Below are 19,985 nucleotides of genomic sequence, written 5' to 3' on the forward strand. Positions count from 1 at the left end.
GGTGACTATTTAGGTTATTCCTGAGTTTGGTTAGAAACTTGGCTGAATCATTGTCCCTCAACACATATAGAGCCTCTCTGTGCGGATCAGTTGGATCCCAGCCATTGTATGTATTCCGTCAGAGACTGGTTCTCTGATAACCCTGAATGAGTGGTCCTTGGATTTGTTTAGTGTAGGTTTAACTCACAGCTTAAAACTACAAGAAAAAGCTAGCCTGCCATGGATTTGTTATCTATTGTCCTCTTCACACTGAACACATTTACTGAGAGAATCAGAATACTGAGATAAACTTTATTTGAATTTAATATTTCTGCTATTCAGAGCGGCTGGGGAAACCCAACTTTTTGTTGTTGCTGAGGTCTTGTTGTTACTGAGACTGATCAAAAATATAATTTGGTTGTAGCTACCTTGTTGCCTCTAATGGTGGAAAAGCAAAGTGTAAATGTTTTGTGGAAAGCAAATATCTGAAATGGTGGGAGGAACCATCTAAAAACCCAAGAAAATTGAGGGGATCCTTTTCCCTATGCCTATGCAAGGCCTGGAAAGACTTAGTGGTGTCTCCTAAGCACTCAATTTAAAAAGTATAAAGAAGGCATGAATAGTCAAAACAGTATATCCATTCCTGCTCAACTTCTAGAGAACATGTGCTGAAATGAAACTTCACAGCAACTTTGACTCTAATAGAATAGCATTTTTTTTTTACATGATTATCCCACCTCATTTTCAAACTGTACCCAAACTAATTTGATTTCCCATGATTTACATTACGGTGGTTGGCTGCTAGGCAAATCATGAACTTTTCTTTCACTGAAAATCAAAACAGACTTCACCTTCCTTCCACCTGTTGCTGAATATAATGTACCCAGAAATGTTCCATAGTAGATGCAGGACAGTTGAGTCAGGTACAAATGCTAAAAATGTCTCAGACAAAGCTGCTTTAAAGGGGTGTTCTTTTTGTCTCTCTTTAATTTCTCCTGTGAACTCACTTGCTTATGTTCTTCTCTCCTTAGCTTGGTGTGAAAATTTCCAAAGCTGTTGCTTGTCGAAATTTTGTGAAAACAAAGCAAGATGCAGAAGCTTCTCAAGAAGCCCGGAAGAAAAAGAAGCTTGCATGGGGGTGGGTCATTGGCCTTCTATATTTAAGACTAATAGAGATTCTGAGTAAAATGTTTTCTGCCTTCAGATTGGCTTCTACTAATCCTTGTTTGCTTAATTTGACCTTGGCTTTTTCCTTGAGTAGTGCATCTGCTTAATGTAGAGTCTTTACTACAGCTGATACATTATTCAAATGTTTATACTTTCCCTTTTGTGATTGCTAGAGTATTAAAAATCTAGTTCCAATATAGCCATTGCTGGTAAATGAAATTTGATTGAAAACTCCCTAAAGTGTACTTTGGTAGATACTGACATACGTTTATTTTTTGTTTTTTTCAGGTTTGAAGCCAAGAAAAGATGGGAAACGAAAAGCAACATGGGATACATGTAGTTAGTTGTGTCTTGGAAGGGGTGGGGGTGACATTTAAATCTGAGGGGAAGTGTTTGTTAATATTGAAGATACATAAATTATGTTTTTCATTGGGTTTTATTTCCATTAGTTGTGCAGCTGGGGGAATCACTGTTGAGTAATTTAGGCTTGCATTCCATACTTTTAAGTATCTCTGGTATGTCTCGAATATACTCTGTTTCGCCCTGGAAACATATCCAATTTATTTCCTTTCAAATATTCTAAAGATTTAAATCTCTTGTTTGCCAAGTAACTATTAAAATACAGTCTAGGGGAGGAAATCTGTCTGAATTTTTTCAGTTATTTATTAACATCAAAAACAATCTTTATTTACAACAAAACACCATGTTTGGAAAGCCTTGTTTTTACATAATAATGAGACCAGGCAATGATAATATTCCCTCAAAACAAAACCGCAAGCAAATTAGCAATAACTCCCACCCCCACCACGTTTCTTCAAATGTCAGTCACCTGTATGAGAGTTAAACTGGTAAATTTCATTTACTATTAAGCAAGATTGAAATATTAACTTAATGGTGATTTATAATATTTTGAGTACTTTGGGCTAAAACATGGTGCCAAGAAATAACAATTTGAAGGTTTATGACAAGTCCAAAGTTTTCAGTCCTAATATGGAGTAGTTCTTTCTTGTTTGGTAGCCCTGAGGATGTTTGATTTTCCCTCTTTCACATGGAACACTATATTTCACAAAATGAGCGTTTTCAGTACAGTAAGCTAAAGTCAACTGTAATTAGTTATATTGACAGTTAAATGTGCAGCAATGCCTGTAAATCACTGGCCCAACAGGTTTGTACCACAAAACCCCATAAATCAGCAAAGTCTTTATTCTGTACTCGGGGACTGTTTTTGGAGGGGTTTTTGTTTAGCAAAGAGAGGAAGCGAGTATTGTCGAGACTCTTAAAGACTCTACAAATTTTGCTATCAAACAAAGTGGGCCTCTTAACTGTCCCGTATGGACTGATAATGCATTGCCCAAATAAATGTTAATAAGACAGCACATACAGTACTTAGGCATACCACAGACACTATTTATAATATTGCCAACGAATGAGGGCTTGCTTTTTTAGTATTTCCAAGCCATCCTTTTGTCTTCTGGTTCTCTAAGGTGCAGTCCTGCAAAGATTGCATACCTGTATGCATGTAGAGAAGGACATGCACGTATAAGACTAAGGAGCATGAGCATGAGGGTGTAAGCTTTCATGTGCATGCACACTTCTTCAGATACACAGAAGCTTATACCCAGAACAAACTTAGTTGGTCTCTAAGGTGCTACTGGACAATTTTTATTATTTATTTATTTATTTCGACTGCATCAGACCAACACGACTACCTACCTGAATCTAGGAACATGAGCAAGATACTGAAAAGGGAAGTCAAGTACTAGACCATATGAGGCAATTGTGGGTATAGGTGGGTCAGCCTAGTAGTAGCAGCAGCGGGCAAGATTAGAATTATCCCTTAAAGTCAAGTGGCAGACCTTAACACACATCAACAGCCCTCCCTCCCCTCCCCAAAAACTTGGCGAGAGCTACTAAGGTCTTGTGGCACTGAGCCTGGAGCAGAAGCAGCCATGCTGTGCTCACTTCGTGTGTTTATATGATGGATCCTGCATTTGACATGAGAGATCAGTTTACTTATAGGACTACAGTTTGCATCTATCCCCCATGCTAAAGCACCTCTAGCTATCATTGGCTACAGAGGATAAGATTTCAAAAAAAAAAAAAGTGCCTTTATTGAGATCAGGCACAGGTGGTAATAAAGATGATAGCAAAGATGACAGATCTGAATCGTGAAATAAATAAAAAGAATAATTTCTTAGACTTGGGAGGATATGTGCTGTTGACAGCATGCACATTTAAGGACTATGGATGATATAGGACAAAATGGGGATAGTTCCCTCTGGAATCTGAAACAGGTGCAAGGGTGAGATTATCTGAATGTCTTTGCCATTTAACTTGCAGAAAATGATATTTGAGAAAGGGATTCATTCTTTTTATCAGACTAAAAAGAAACTGCAGTAACAAAGCATAGCTTGCCATGGTTAGCTGCTAGCCAAATGAAATAAGGTGCCACATTGTACTTCAAAAGGCTGTCAAGCTGCATAGAAAAGTGAATTCCACACTGAAGACATAAATGATAGGCACTGGATGGTCAGTGGCAATAACATAGTGCAGAGCCAAAATACTTTCTCTCCCCCATCCCATCCAACTTTGGCTCCCTATTCACAGATTGCAAAGTAGCTGGCTTTTAAACATGCAAAAGTCCCATCAAGTGACTTTACCCCATTTTTAAGTCCCAAGCTGATGTACCAGTAGCAAGGGTTGTGGAAAGGTCAAAACAATATGCTGAAACCAGTATATTGATTGTGGTCAAATGCATCACCAAAAAAACTAAAGGAATAGAAGTTGTCCTGGCTCAGGTAAGAGTTGGGCACAGAGTCTCCACCAATCAGTATCCATAGAGGAAGAGGTCCCACTCATATGCGTACCTTGTACTGCTCACTGTTGGTCATACCTTGCTGGAGTCTCCACAGTTTTTCTGTATACCCATTTCTCTGCTCTGAATTTAGCCTCAGTTGTAGATGACAATGCTGATCTGCACATTTTATTCTGCTTTATGAGCTCTAGTGCAGGCTTCCTCAACCTCGGCCCTCCAGATGTTTTTGGCCTACAACTCCCATGATCCTTAGCTAGCAAGACCAGTGGTCAGGGATGATGGGAATTGTAGTCTCAAAACATCTGGAGGGCTGAGGTTGAGGAAGCCTGCTCTAGTGCCTGGCATCTTTTTAATGCATTTGAATTACTGAAATAATGCTCCTGAGTTTGTAATAAAACCAATGTGTGGCATAACTGTCACTGTGCTATAATTGTCATACTTATGTTGTCTTTCTTTTTTTTTTCTCCCAAAAGAAATAGAAAAGCATAGGAAAATATGTTTGGCTTAAGACTGATATCAGGCCTAAAGCAACTATTTGTGTTTCTAGAAATAGATAGAAGTTTGACCTGTGCTATAGTAAAAGTTTTTTAAAACACATAACACTACCCAGTTATCATGTGGTATTCAGGGGCAGATGTAATTTGTTGGCTATTGGAACAGTTCAAAATACATTTCAGAGATCACCTAGAGGCAGCCAATGCTTCTGCAACTGGGCTTCATTTGAAAACTCATACATGTTCTATGTCAACTAGAATAAAGTTTCCGGTGTTGAATTACTGGCTGCAGTCACAATTCATAGACAATTCTAGGGTTTCCAAATTACACTTAAAGGAACTGGACTTTCATGACCTTTTGTATAACAATTCTTGGTTGGCTCAGATTCACAAACAATTAAGCAGATGTTGCTTTTCAGAGGAGTTCATCTTGGAACAAGACCATCTATGGGTAAAGGTCCTGTTTAAAACTAGACATACTACAAGAGGATCTAGCATCAAGTGATGAAATGGTCCCAGACTTTTTAAATCAGACAGCAATAAGACCACTCCTGAAGATCTGAACAACTGTAGCCCCATTGCAAACCTGGGCATTGTGTTCAAGTGAGTTGTTGCACTCTTGGATGAAACCTATTTTCTAGATCCATTTCAACTGGTCTTTAGGCTGTCTTGGTTGCCCTGAAGGAGGGAGTGCAACCCTGCCAATTCTCTTGGAGCTTTTGATCCAAGAAGCTTTTGATTCCACAGACCATAGTCTCTTTCTGGATAGATGGTCTCAGTTGGGTGCTGGAAGCAGAGCATTAGAGTGGAACTGCAGCTGCATGATCCTGCATTCCAGAAGGTGGCACTCCAAAATTACTCTTTTACCTATTGGCAGCTATGCTGCGGGGCGGGGTCATCTTGGGGATGACCCCATTTTCTCCCTGGTGCGGTGCAACATTTACATGGGAGTGTTCACCCAGAGATACTGCCTGAAATGTCACCAATGCATGGATGATGCACAGCTCTATCTTTTCCACCTGGGTTGGTGGTGGATGTTCTGAATCAGTGCCAGAGAATGCTAATGGAATGGCTGAAAATCAACAACTTGAGACTCAGCCTTGACGATGATGATGATGATTAGCCAAAGGCTAGGAGAAGAGAAATTGTTTTGCTTGGTGCATGAAGATATGTAACAAAGGTGCCAGGAGAGCTTCCCTAGAAAGAGCATTCCACAAGCGGGGAGCCACTGCAGAAAAGGCCTGCTCTGATGTTGCTGCCCTCCAGACCTCTTGCAGAGGAGGCAAATGAAGAAGAGCTTCTGATTTTGCTCACAGGGTCCGTCCAGGTTAGTTCTATGGGGAGAGGCGGATAACTTGGATGAGTTGTTAGTGGGTGGTTTGTTTGCCCAGTTGAGTTGTTGTAGCTAGGTCCATTATATTCTTTCTAAAGGCTCAGGTTCACAGTTGGAGGGTGTAAGATCCACCATTGTTGCTGGTGACACAGCTGGTCTCAGTGGCACAGGGTGCCTTTTATCAGTTTAATCGGATATAACAACTGTGAGGCTATGTGGACAGGCTATTCATTCTTTGGTCACTTCCCATTTAGATTACTATACAGTGGTACCTCTGGTTAAGAACTTAATTCATTCTGGAGGTCTGTTCTTAACCTGAAACTGTTCTTAACCTGAGGTACCACTTTAGCTAATGGGGCTGCCGCGCAGCTGCCACGCAATTTCTGTTCTCATCCTGAAACAAAGTTCTTAACCCGAGGTACTATTTCTGGGTTAGCGGAGTCTGTAACCTGAAGCGTCTGTAACCCGATGTATCACTGTAATGGATTATATGTGGGTCTTTGAAAATGGCCTAGAGGCTTTAGCTGGTCCAAAACAAGGCAGCAAGATTACAAATTGGGACTGGCTGTTCTCATCATACCAGGACAGTATGTATGGGGTCTTAGGTGAGGGGTTGTACCTCCGGTGGGAGCCATGTCGTGCTCCTTCTGAGGTAGTTTTCCCACCCTTGGTCCCCACCCTGCATTCAGCTCTCACCTGTGGCTCCTAGAAGCTGTCAACATGGCCACACCCTGGAAAATGCCTTTGACTGGCCAGCTAAACTAGGTGAGGGTAGCCAATGAGTCTCAAACCCCCAGTGAGTTAGGGACTTCCCCTGCATGTGAAGGCAGGCTGTGATGGATTGAGCAGATGAGATCAACAGTGAGTCCAAAAGTCAAGAAGGCGGTTTCTGCATGTGCTGTAGAGGCAAGTGAAGGGAAGGTGGGGCCCATCAACCTGGGAAGGTAGCCCATCTAGGAGAGGGAAAACTCTGATCCTAAATCTCCACTGCCTTGTAGAAGAAGAAAAGAGATAGGGCAACCTAGATAGGGCCTTTCCCCATAGTGCTGGCCCTATTGTGGAAAGCCCTCCCCAGGGAGGCTCACCTGCCACTTTCTCCCATCTTTTTAGATATTCTCACTGTTTTCAGTTCTTCTGTACTAATGTGTCTTTTCAGGCTGCTGTTTTTAGTTGGCTCTGTACTGCAGTTTGTTTCATTCTGCTTATTTTTAGAGCTCTTGTTTCATTTCCCCTCCTATCTATGGAGACAAGTGGGGACAAGCATTGTGCCAAGTAATGCTCCAAACATCCAAGGCAGCATAGGATTTGTTGAAGACACTCCATATTACTTCACTGTGTTACAGCTGCCTTGCAGTTGTCATTGTTTTTTGGTCCCTTTTGTTAGCCATCCCAGCAAATGTGGGGTGGTCTTATTTGTTACTGTGACATGTGTTTTTGTGTTCTTGTAATTTCAACCACCTTGTGATTTTCAGATGAAGGACAGTGTAGAAATTTAATAAATAATAACAACAACATAGGAACCTGCCTTACACCGATTTAGACCAATCGATCAATTCAGATCAGTATTGTCTACACAGACTGGCAGTGGTTTTCCAGGGTTTCAGCCAAGGGATATTCCTGGCCCTACCTGGATATGATGTGGATTGAGCATGGAACATCTTGCATGCACAGCCTGTGCTCTGCCACTGAGCTATGGCTCTTTGCCAATGAACTGGTATAGGCCACACTATTTTTATTACTGATAAATGCCCTTGATTGAGTGTGGTGGATTTGGTGGTCTGAATGGGTAATACTGAAATGGCTTTGACCATACAATACAAGCTGCCATGACTTGACTTGATCTCTATCTCCTCCTTAATGGGTAATTGAACCTTTCACAGGGAGGAAAAATCCCAAATGACTGGTGTGATTCATAGGCCTCCAACATTCTTGACAATTATTTCTGTAGCGGTTGTGGTTAAACAGGCACAACAGCATTCTAAATTGTCAATTTTCTCTCCTCCGCAATGCTTTCCCAACACTTTATGCTGATTATAGGAAGTAATTTCTGAAGCCTTGACTTCAACTATAATCAATCAATATTTTGACAGCATAGAGTACTTTAAAGGGAGGCTTGCAGTGAATGTTTTTAAATATCAGTCATCAAACGTATTTCTTCATTTCTGTACCGTGCATGCAAATCACAAATACTTACTGCAAGACAAGTCGCAGGAAAGAATTCCTCCTCGTCGTAAGGTCTGTCAAGCGAATCACTGAAAATGTACCCAGATGTATTGTTAACATCTTGTTCTCCAAGTCACAAACTATTCTCTTTCTTGGATGCCTAAAAAGAAATGATGGTGAAAGCATTGTCTTCCATCAATCGACATTTGCTACTCACTTGCCTATATCATTATCACATGAGGACCATTTACACATATCACTAGTGGTTCTGGAGCTGTTTTGCTGTGGTGTGCTCCCCCAACGCAGTGGTATGAATCTGAATGCCAGAATCATGTGTACCAATCCAGTTGCATGGGTTTCCCCCATGATCATTGACCAAGTGAGCAAGGAAACAATCAGGGGAAAGGTTTGTGCTGCTGTGCTATGCAATCTACTTTGGAGGGCAGCCTTTCTCAACCCTAGATGTTGTTGGTCTACAACTGCTATCATCCTTGACTGCTGGTCCTGCTAGCTAGGGCTGATGGGAATCCAACAACATCTGGGGACCCAAGGTTGAGTGAGGTTACACTAAGGTATCTTAAGACTTGCATGCAATTCACCTTTGTTTATTTTCAGGAATGTTTATAGACTGCTAAACATTTAACATGACCATAGTGGTGTACAAGATTAAATCCGAATGCAATGAAACACATGCAATGTAGTTCCCATAAAAGGCTGCCAGTGAGCAGACTCGTCTCTTTGGGAAAGGCTGCAGAATTTAAAAAAACAAAACAAAATAAAAACTGTTTAAAAGAAGGCTTATGCTCACTGTCTAATTTCTATGGGTATTGAGTTCCACAGCTCTGATGCTACTATACTAAAGGTCCTAGTCCACTGAGCCATAGAACAAACTTCTGGTGCATGCAGTCTTACAAGGAGTAAGTCTTAAAAGGAGTGTAGTCACTGTGCGGGAATATAGGGAATAAGGCAATCCCTCGGCTATGAGGGGTGGTACTGGACCAAGGCAAGTATGCATTACGTGGGCATGCTAGTGTCATTTGAACAAGCCTATGTTATGAGGACAACAGCCATGGCTTTAAAAAAGGTTTGCTGGTTTGTATTCCTGCACCAGCAATAAAAAGTAGGACTGTAGTAGAATTTTATGTTGTGGCAGTAACGGGGAGCAGTGGCAATCAAATGAAATCAATCTGCTTGTGTTCTTCTGCTTGATTATCAGGAGAATTTGCCTGAACTCTTTTAGTATTTGTCATTTACCTTCCATGATAGTGATAAAGAAAAGGCTTTGCGTTGTTCTCTTTATTTCATTTTTCTTATTGGACTGGTAAAGAATAGGAAAAGAAGAGGCTTTTATTGGAAGAAATATGGGTATTAGAAATATATTGTGGGTTTCGCGGGGTAGTCATTCTACCTTTCTCTGAATTTCTTTCCTTAAAAGCCCTGCTCGTTTTTTTGTGGCAATAATTATTGGAATCCTGATGGCAATGGTGTTTTGTTCCCTGCGTGACAGCATGGAGGGCATCTGTGTGATGTTATTTCACTTTGTGATAAACCATTAGGTCTGTACTTATCTGCACTGTTATTCACATTCCTCGCAATTCTGCCCTTTCAGCCAACTTCCTATACATTTTGATCCGTCCTTGATGAATTACTGTGCAGTGACTTCAAATGGTCAACAGTTAATGAGACCAATGACCTCACACTGTTTAACATGTAGATTTGTCATTTGATGGATTGCTGTTCTGCTTTATACAGTAAGCAAGAAGCCATTAAACACGCCACTCTTTAGGTATTTATAAAACTCGGACTGGAGCCTTTGTTGGAAACACCAGATATGCAACTCATTATTTACATTGAGGGCTAAAGTTACCTTTTGACACTGAGGCCAATTAATAAGAAGACATGTTAAAGCCATTGAATACAGGCAAATGTATGCAAATTAGGAGCAGAATAATTATGAAGCTGCACTTGCAGTTTGAAATGTTACCCTGTCCTCCAGTGCAATTTTGCAAAAGAACTTGATATTGGCAAACGGATTGTTGATGGAAATAACAGGACAGGGCTGGGTTGAATCCTTCACTGCTGGTTTCTGCGGTTGTGTTCCAAAAAGTTAATGCCAGCAATCTTACATTTTATTTTATTTTATTTTATTTTATTTTATTTTATTTTATTTTATTTTATTTTATTTTATTTTATTATTTATTACAGGTCTTAAATCCCTAAAATGTTTTCCAGAGCAGCTAACAATAAAGCCAACCATTTTTAAAGAATCATCACATTAAAATGCAAAACAACATAGCACAAGCAATGATGGCAGATGTCAAAACTAAAAAAAAAGCTGAAGCTGGTAAAGTCCTCTGAAGATGATATTGAAATCTGGGTAGAGTCGTGTGGAAGCAAGTGGTTCTGGAGGGACACTATCCTCCGTCTTAGCATTTCAATGAATCACTTTCATGCTAAGTTTCATCATGCCTAAAGACAGCTACAATGCAATCTGCCACACTCTCAAAGCAGGGGTGGCAAACCCTCCAGATGTTGTTGAACAATGACCCCAAGAAGTCCCCACTTGCATGGCCAATGGCTGGAGATGATGGTTCAGGCCACATGGTAACCACTTTTATATGGGTAGATATAAAAGTGCCCTCGGGGATGATGGAGAATGCTATCCTGTTGGCAGTGCTGAAGCAAGATTGAGCCAGTCCGGTTGGCTTCTGTAAATGGAATGTGGAGGAGGGAAGCCATCTTGTCCTTTGCCTCAGGCAGCAAAATGTCTTGGGCTGTCCCTGATTCTCTGATTTTGAAATTCCTCAATGGTTGGATGCTGGCTTGACACCCATTTATGCTAAGACTGGCTCGTATCAGAGCCTTTCATCCTTCACTTCCATGAGAAGTACAATCGCTTAGAATTAAAGTAAAACACAACAAAGTAATTAATCCTGTATGAATGTTCAAACATTTCTGTGACTGCAGATTTTTTCCCTCCTCCCCCGAGACTCTGCACTTCCTCTGTGGGCAATCCAAAAATCTGGGTAAAGTGTTTTTAGTATGAAGAAACAGTTTTTTTCCCCCTCCAAGTGATTGTAGCATGATACTTTTACCTGAATCCTTTTAGATAACAAGCAGCATATTGTATTTGGTTCATTTATCTCCGATTGAAGAGTGCAAGAGCACAGAAATGTCACTCAAGGACCACGCTTCATAGGCAGTTGATGATAGTCAGATCAAGGAGGGACTTACAGGCATTCATCTGGAAAGCAAGAGGATTGTATTAACAACAGTAACATCCACTGTGTCACCAAAAATAAATAAAACCAGTAGAATAAAGGGATTAAAAAAGTGTTATGATAAATATATTCCCAGATGTCTGTTCTGATTCTATAGTTCAGTAATACAACACTTTTGGGCTCCATTTGGTCTATACATTTAAAGCAGTATCATATCACTTTAAACAGTCAGGGTTTCCTCCACTCATGCTCCCCCAAAATCCTGGGAGCTGTAGGCCCTAGTTTGTTAAGGGCACTGAGAGTTGTTAGGAGACCCCTGTTCCGCTCTATTTTGTGCTTTTTTATATTGTGAGTTTATGTTGTGAACTGCCCTGAGATCTACAGGTAAAGGGTGGTATAGAAATCATAATAACAATAAACTACAATTTAACAATCCATATCTCTTCCCAGGGAACTCTACCTAACCCCAGGGGTGGCTCAAAGCCTCATTTTCTGGGGTGGCGCAGCAGCTTCCAGCCAGAGTTCAGTAAGATATCATGGAACTTTCCTGCTTTTCCAAGTATTGTACACAGGAAACATGGGAGCAGGTTACCCAAGGGACTTAGCTTGGCCCATATATCCCTGCCCAGAAACTACACTGCTCAGATAGGGCATTGCTGAGAGTGCCACATGCTTCTTAGGTGTGCCTAACTTGTGCTAGAAGCCAGGTTTTAGTGTTGTAGCTCCAGCCCTCTGGAATGAATTACCAGCTGCGATTGTCCGAGCTATTTATGACATGTTAAGTGCACATCAGGGCAGATCCTGAAGTTGAGGCTCCAGTACTTTGGGCACCTCATGAGAAGAGAAGACTCCCTGGAAAAGACCCTGATGTTGGGAAAGATGGAGAGCACAAGGAGAAGGGGACGACAGAGGATGAGATGGTTGGACAGTGTTCTCGAAGCGACTGGTATGAGTTTGGCCAAACTGCGGGAGGCAGTGGAGGATAGGGGTGCCTGGCGTGCTCTGGTCCATGGGGTCACGAAGAGTTGGACATGACTGAACGACTGAACAACAACAACAACAAAGTGCACATCTGCAGAAATGGTTTCATTGTTCTTGTAGAATTTGTTGATATGGTTTTACTGTTTTTAGGCCTTGTGTTTTGTTCTACTTTTATCTCATTCTTGAGTGAGAATGTTTAGCAAGTGTGTTTTATGAGTCGTTTTAATGTCTTTTATGCAAAGCATAATGACCTGCAGTTTCATAAGAGTATATATTTAAAGTAGATGAATAAAAGAGCAAATTAAGTTAATTTGGATATGCAGAAGATATTAAAAATAAATTTAAGGAACCGCAGAAAGAGGGGGAAGGAAGTCAAGTTTTGAAAAGTTAAAATGATTGTAAAATTAGTGAAATGTATAAACCTGAAAATCATAAATACAAATAAAAAATACAAATGTACAACCACTAAAACAAACAAACAAACCAAATAATAACGTACAGTGTGACAAGACTCGTATTATTGAGATACAAAAGTTATATATTTTATGTTAAAACTATGGGAATTATTGATTGAGCTCAGAAACACTGTTACACGAAAGTGTATTTGTTTCAGCTCTTCTTTAGCAATAATCTGAGCAAAGTTTGAGATGGATCTGTTGGTGATTTTATGAAAAAGCAGCTAAGAACAATACCTAGAATGTACTGTGTGTTAGTGTTGGTTATAGCTGGAAGGAACACCACATTCCAAAATCCCAGAAGTCTTGCAATATCTGAAGAGGCCATTATTTACAGAATAGCCCTATCTACATAATACCAGCACGAGCTAGTTTCTTAGTTTCATATTAATGCATATTAGCATCCTAAGGAACCTATCTGATAATACTTATACACAGAGACTTAAGGAGCTTAGCAATGTTCACACCTCCATGAAAAAAAATAATACAGTTAAGTTCTCCCTTTAAATAAACTTTAGAAGCAAGTCTATTAACGGTTATCTATTATCTGCCACAAGGGGAAACATGTAGACAGTTCTGGAGTGTCTTCTAAATCTCAGGCTGCTGAGCGTTAGGCAATAAATTACATGAGAGAAAGAGAACCGCTCTTATTGGCTCAGCCTACTTTATTTTACCATGTCGGCATGCTTAAGTTGGATACAAGGGATATTATCTTCATCCCCGAGAATATCGACAATAACACTCCAAAAAGAAGCCTGTTAGGAAGGATTTGATGCCCACAGATCAGAGATATTGTTGCTGGACTCTACTAGCCCCAGCTAGAATGGCCAATGGTCAGAGATTATGGGAGCTGCAGTCCAACAACACAAGGAGGGGCACAATATCCTCCTCTCTAACATGAATCCATCGATATCCTTAACTAGTATATAGTAAACAAAAACAAACCCCATTATCCTAGTCTCCTGGTTATGCAAATTAAGAGGATCTATATAGATTGCTCCCCGGGGCACAAGCCTGGGCAGTGTGTATGGAAGTCCTGGTTCGCCCAGATGACAAGAGACCCCTCTTGGCCTTGCTGAGACAGATGCCAGCCACAACAATACAGATTACTTGTCCAAAAATTATCCAAGGCCATTTGGAAAAAAATAAGAAAACCTATCAAGATAGAAGGAGGAGGAGGAGGAGGAGGAGTTTGGATTTGATATCCTGCTTTATCACTACCCAAAGGAGTCTCAAAGCGGCTAACATTCTCCTTTCCCTTCCTCCCCCACAGCAAACACTCTGTGAGGTGAGTGGGGCTGAGAGACTTCAAAGAAGTGTGACTAGCCCAAGATCACCCAGCAGCTGCATGTGGAGGAGCGGGGACGCGAACCCAGTTCCCCAGATTACGAGTCTACTGCTCTTAACCACTACACCACACTGGCTCTCTAAAGATAATTTAGGTTCTCTCCAGACTGTTGTTTTATTGTACGTGTATTTTGTAGTGAGTTTTTACACAATAATAGTACGCTAGTGGCAGGTTGATTCTGCGTCAGTTTGTTCTGCGATGCCCCCCAGTTCTATTACTGCCCAGAGGTGCTATAGCATAACAAAAGTAGTAGAAGAAAAGTAAACCAGAATATTTGTGGTATAAGAAGTTAAGGGATTTTAGAAGGGAGTTACAGATTATGCACTGACTGGAAATGAAGTAGTACTGAAATGAGATCACATGTGATCGTCCCGATAGCCTCAGAAACACAAATCATCATGAATGCACAGTAAGGCAGAGTGTCTGGAGGGGCTCTCAGGTTGGAAGCAGACAGTAATAAAAAGGGAAGATGGAGTCGTAGAGCTATTGCTGCCCATGGTGTGTATATTTACTCACTGCTTTTAAGCTGCTGTCTGCTCTGCTAAGTTGGTGTCAGCTGGTTTTGAAGCCCACAGAGGCAACAGTTAAGATCTATGGATGAGGACCTGCCAAAAATACTGTGTGATATGGAAGCTAGGTTGACTGCCACCAGATACAGAGCAGATAAGCAGAGGCACAGAATAAGAGTATTACATAATGATCGGATCATTCCAGAATGCTGTGCAGTTGGCACTTCTGCCCTATAAAAACAGGTGTGAATAGACCTCTCTGCAAGCTGTGGGGAGAAGAGGAGGAGGAGGAGGGAGCATCTCAGAAGAAGGAACCGGGTGTGGTGGTAGAAATGAAAACATAGCTGTAAACTTTTCTCTTTTTTTAAGGGAAATTCCCTTATTCCAAATAGGATTCCTTGCAAGAAAAGGGAAAAGTTGACAACTATGAATGGAAAGGGGTCCCATCTCCCTACTTCCGCCATCTTGCTGTTTGGAATTAGGTAGCCTGGAAGCAGCTGGTGTGTGAGTTTCAGTGACTGTAGATTTCCATGGTGTTTCTGTCTGTGTTTCTGATGCAGACCCAATAGCTTGGCCGGTTTAATCCTAAAAGAAGCTCAACAACTTCAATCCTCAAAAAAGCTCAACTTCAATCCTTAAAAAAAAAAGGTCAACAATTTTGGTTGGCCCTCACGCATGTTCACTTCATCAGATCTGGCCCTCTTGGAAAAATTTTTGGACATCCCTGCTCTATAGCATACTATATAGTTTTTGGACTTCCGTTGTGCTCTACTTAAATATTTGCAAATAAACAGATGTTACAAATACCCTGTAAATTCCTGGCACTCTCTCAAAAGGAAGTTGAAGACCTTTTAGTGTTGCTGTTGGACTTCGTAATTCTTGGTGAAGTTGGAAGCACTTAATATATCCAGCAGTGAAGTCTGCGAAAGTATTACTTTCCTCATAGATCACTGGCAAACGCTGACTAGAAATGTGAATGGATCCCACTCATTTCCATTTTGCTTGCCATAAAGATAGCTTGAGCAGACCTCTTCAACCGCAATAGCACATACCACAGTTGCTCCAGGTTTAATGAGAGAGTAGCCAAGATGAACTTACTTCGCAGTGTGTGGGAGGAACCTGCTATTTCATACTGCACAATTGTGGTTGTTTTCAACATTATGTCTGGTTTCCCCAGATGTAAATATTGAAATTGTAAGCTTGTAAATATATTTTAATAATAGCAATTTAAATATGAAGGGCCAGTTACCGAATTATCATTTGCAAAACAAAAGGCTTTGCTAAATTTTAAGTGCTTTTTAGAAGTGGAGTTGCCATAACAACTTGATGCAAAAAAAATCTTTGGTGGTTAACTTTGTACTGAAACCTATTGAAACTACATAACTATGCTGCTCTTGTGTTAATACTTAGCCAGCCTGGTAGATACACTACTGGTTGTGGAAAATTAAAACTTTTTAAACAGGGAAACTATTTTTGCTGAAGTAAAAGAAACCTCTTAAATGTAAGTGTTTTTCTACCTTCTCGCTCCTTTTTTATTTTTTTTAAAAAGCATAATTTGTCAGACATTAAAATAACAAAAGGTCTTTGAAAAAGGATTATGGCTTCTGATGTTTAGCCACTAGAATGGATTTACATTATGTCCCACTGATGTTGTAATCTTGAATTCTGAGGTAATGTTTTAGCCCTTTCTTTTCACATAAATAAAGATTTCAGTGATAGCACTTCATTTCTTCTCTGGAACGTTCCTTTATTTTTCAAACTCCTCATTTTCTCTTGCTTAAACCATTTCATCAGAATAACATACAAATTGGATGCAGTCCTTTATTAGGAGAAGAGGGAAAGAGTTAGAACATCAATGTATTCCAAAGCAACTTCTAAGTAGTTTTTGAATAGGACATTTTGGTATTATTTATACAAGGGGCCTTTCTGCGGGGAAGACAAAATTGTTACGTTGAGGGGTTTCCCCCCTCCCTGCCTTTTAAACATGCACATACATTGGGGTTGTTGTTTTTCCACATGCACTTTTCTTTCTCTCTCTTTTTGGATTTTCTGCCCCTTGTATCACAAGACAAAAACAAAAGAAGGCCTTTCCCTGCAGTTCTGAAGTATCAACTACCGATTGTGGAACTTAAAGCCCTATGTTTACATGTTAAGTGGTTTGTTAATCAGATCAACTCCATCCCCCTTTGAAACCCAGTGGCATGGATTTTGACATATCTCTCTAGGCAGCATAGATTTAATTAGGACTAAATCTCTTTTTAGATTCTCAGCCACTGCCTCCCCTTCTCATAACAAGAAGAAATGAAACAGTATTTCTCTTTTTTTAGAAAAAAAATTCTGGGAAAGGGGGAAGTAAAAGGAGGGAGCAACTGTATGCAAATAGAGAGCTGTTTATCAACAGAGGGGCAGAGAGGTCTCTCCACTTCCGTCAGTGCTGAGCTTCCCCCCCCCCCCCAAAGGAGGATCTTCACTTCAGCCACTTACCAGATTGGCAAGTTAAGTTTATTTTGCCGCATGCTTCACCCTTCCATCTGCCTTTGAAAGTAACATGCAACATGGTGTCATTCCCCGCCTGCTTTCCTTTCATAACAGTGAAGTAAAAGGGCGACACATTTTCTGCTTCAGAAGAGCCAGCAGGGTAGAACTATACCTTGTAATTAACTTAAAAGCAAGCAGTCCATAAAGGAGACATCCTCATGAAGAGAGTGGTTTCTTCAGGGCTTGACGAAACATGGAAAGGGGCCTTGGCATCCCATGCTCCCACACTTCGTGTTAACGGCATTCCAGCCTTATTAGGATTCCCAATAATTTGGAGGTGCTAATTGTTCCGTCTGTCTGTTCTGCAGCCCACTTTTTTTTTGAAGGAAAGCCGACCAAAACCACTAGTCTTGAGTTTAGCCTTGCTCCAGGGTTCTACAGTTTAATGGATTGTTGTTGCTTTTTAACTCCAGAAAATATGTGGTTTAACCTTCCCACATGTAATGACAAAGATGGTCCTTTTGGCCTCATTAACTGCCACCCTCTAACCGTGATACTACAAACTTAATATATTAGGAAGAAGCTAAGCCCTGTCTCTCCTTTTCTACGAGGAGCAAAAAGGCAGTATGTCTGCAGTACGGTCATCAGAAAGCCAAATGTGCCAGCTGGGGTTTCATATATTTACCAACATTCTAAAAAGCAGTTTCATATTGAGGTGTCATAAATCCGAATCTATATTGCTTAAAACACCTCATGTTCATAAATTTGGAGCACATTAGCAAAACTACGAAACTGAATTCCCAAATAATGCTGACTGAAGTGGCACAGTAAGCTACAGGATTAGGTAAAACAGCATATTCCAATATGTTGTGCGCAGTGCTTTTTTTTCCTTAAAAAAAATGTTTGGGGGTACTCTCATTTTGCTACTCATATTGAAATACTGCCCCTCAATGAGGCCAAACTTAGATTCACAAAATGTTTAGGGGCATGCGTCCCCCCAGGAAAAAAAAAGCACTGGTTGTGCGTATTACAAAGATTGATTCATACATCAATTAGATTATCTACTATTGCTTACTATATGCTCACTTATTAGAAACTGAATATTTAAAGTGACCTCACTGAACATTTGAGGTGGTGTAAAGTGATTGGGGGGAAGGGAGGTTGTGCTTCTGCTGATTCACACAAACAAACCATCAAATCCTATTGCAGTAATTAAGCAATGAGTATGCATCAAGCAATGAACAAGTCTGAAAAAATATGTAATCGGTATCGTTTGAGGATATGCGATGGATAAAATAGAATGATCCAATCCTGTATCAAGGTCTCTCGCACATCAAACCCTGTTAATGTCAGCTATAGAGGAACAAAATTCCTACAAGATGTGGGAGAGAGAGGATTAGGCTGCTGTGCTGCATTCTGGTCTCCTCAATGTACAAACTCTAGGTTGAGTGAAGCCAAGCAATATATTATCATAGAACCAAATGGCCCTGCCTTATTACAGAGCTGCATTCACATGGCGGTTGGTTCCATTTTCAACAACAACAATTTGCAGCCCTCTTAACCTGGGAAATCACGGGAGTATCGTGTTGACAAAATTCAGGGTAGTATAACAGCATACAGTTCTTTCCTGCCATTTAAAATTTAGCACAACATGCCAGTATATCAGTAAGAGCCACCGTTCCATAATGCAACAGGGCACTGCAGTGTAAAAGGAATGTTAGGAATCAGGACAGAAGCTCTAGCATTATAAAACTAGCACAATAAACTACCACATCTGAATACAGCCCAGGTAAAACTGTTGGTCTCTCTAGCTCAGTAATGTGGCTGGCAGTGGCTTCCCTAGGTTCCAGACAAATGTTTCCAATGCCTGCCTGGAGATGCCAGGGATTCAACCTGGAACCTTGTGTTTGCCGTGTATATGCTTTTACCATGGAAATGTGTAAAATTTCTTTAAGGAAGCCTGTTCCCCCTCGAAGAAGTGTGGCCCCATGACTTTTGCCACGAGAGGCTGGGTAACACTATGCTTAATGCAGGAATGAAACAATATGCTTCCAGTGTGACAAGAATTTGTGTTTTCAAACACAAGGGGGAGCTCTCACCATGCCAATGTCTTCTGTGTGGGGAAGTGCTTTCCCCAACCAGTGTCACAAGACGGGCATGATGCTGGCACTGCAAACTACTTTTCTTGGTTCTGTCCTCTAGAATCCTCTAGGTTATACTGGGATTCCCAAGAACTGAGAAGTAGGAAGGTACTAATAACCCAAGGAGGGGAAGAACTTCTAAAACAAACGCTCAGGGCTACGGCCAGGCTGAAGAATTGCCTAGTAGGTTCAGAGCTGCAAGCAGTCAGTTGGGGGGCAGGACAGGGGTCAGAGGTGCATAAGCAGAGTCTAAAGCAGCCGGGGATCAGTTCAAAGGGGTCAGAGGCAGGTAGTGGAATTCAAGAGACATCAGGGAGATGGTTCTGGAAGGATGCAAGGCACCAGGAGGAGCTGCTTTGACCACAGAGCCTGGAACAATGTTATGTAAAGCCAGCAGAGCCATTATTGGTTCTCCAAATCAACTGACTCAGCTTGACTGTCAAGCTGCAATCTCCTTTTCCACCACTGTCCATGTGGCGCTGTTGAGCAGCAAGTCTCCTTCCTCTACTCACCAGCTCTCCCAGTTGCACAGAGAGTGAAGAGCCTCAGCCTTGCTACCCTGATGTCTCGTCTGTGCCTGTAAGCGGGTGTAGAAGCATGCTTCTGGGAGGGAGCAGGGGTCTAAACCATAATAAATCCTATATGCCCAGTTTCATGCCATTGCCATTAAGTCAGCATAATGCTGTTCTTGTGAACCAATTACTATCTTTCCACATTCAGAATAACCAACAAGTTTCCAAATACATCTTATAAGATTTGGTTCAGATAGTGATATAGTATAGAAGATGCACAACTGTGCTTTGGAGCAGGGAAACTGACAAGTCACAGCTTTGTCTTACAATCAGCAAAAGCAATGGAAGTAGTGGGAACAGAGTATATTTCCCCAAAACGGACCCTCCAT

The 19,985-nt window shown here is 40.9% G+C and overlaps 1 protein-coding gene across 4 annotated transcripts in view; it reads left to right on the forward strand.

The window, feature by feature from the left end:
• Positions 1–1,777, forward strand: part of FAM204A (family with sequence similarity 204 member A) — a 30,406-nt gene extending 28,629 nt beyond the window's left edge. For all 4 annotated transcript variants that reach the window (XM_033149543.1, XM_033149546.1, XM_033149544.1 and 1 more), the window contains exons 7-8: positions 1,011–1,117; positions 1,435–1,777. In XM_033149543.1, the coding sequence (XP_033005434.1) occupies positions 1,011–1,117; positions 1,435–1,486 (159 nt within the window). In that variant the 3' untranslated portion in view covers positions 1,487–1,777. The remainder of the gene's footprint in view (positions 1–1,010; positions 1,118–1,434) is intronic.
• Positions 1,778–19,985: the final 18,208 nt, after the last annotated feature.

Source organism: Lacerta agilis, chromosome 5 (genome assembly GCF_009819535.1).
Source record: "Lacerta agilis isolate rLacAgi1 chromosome 5, rLacAgi1.pri, whole genome shotgun sequence".
NCBI classification, from domain to species: Eukaryota; Metazoa; Chordata; class Lepidosauria; order Squamata; family Lacertidae; genus Lacerta; species Lacerta agilis.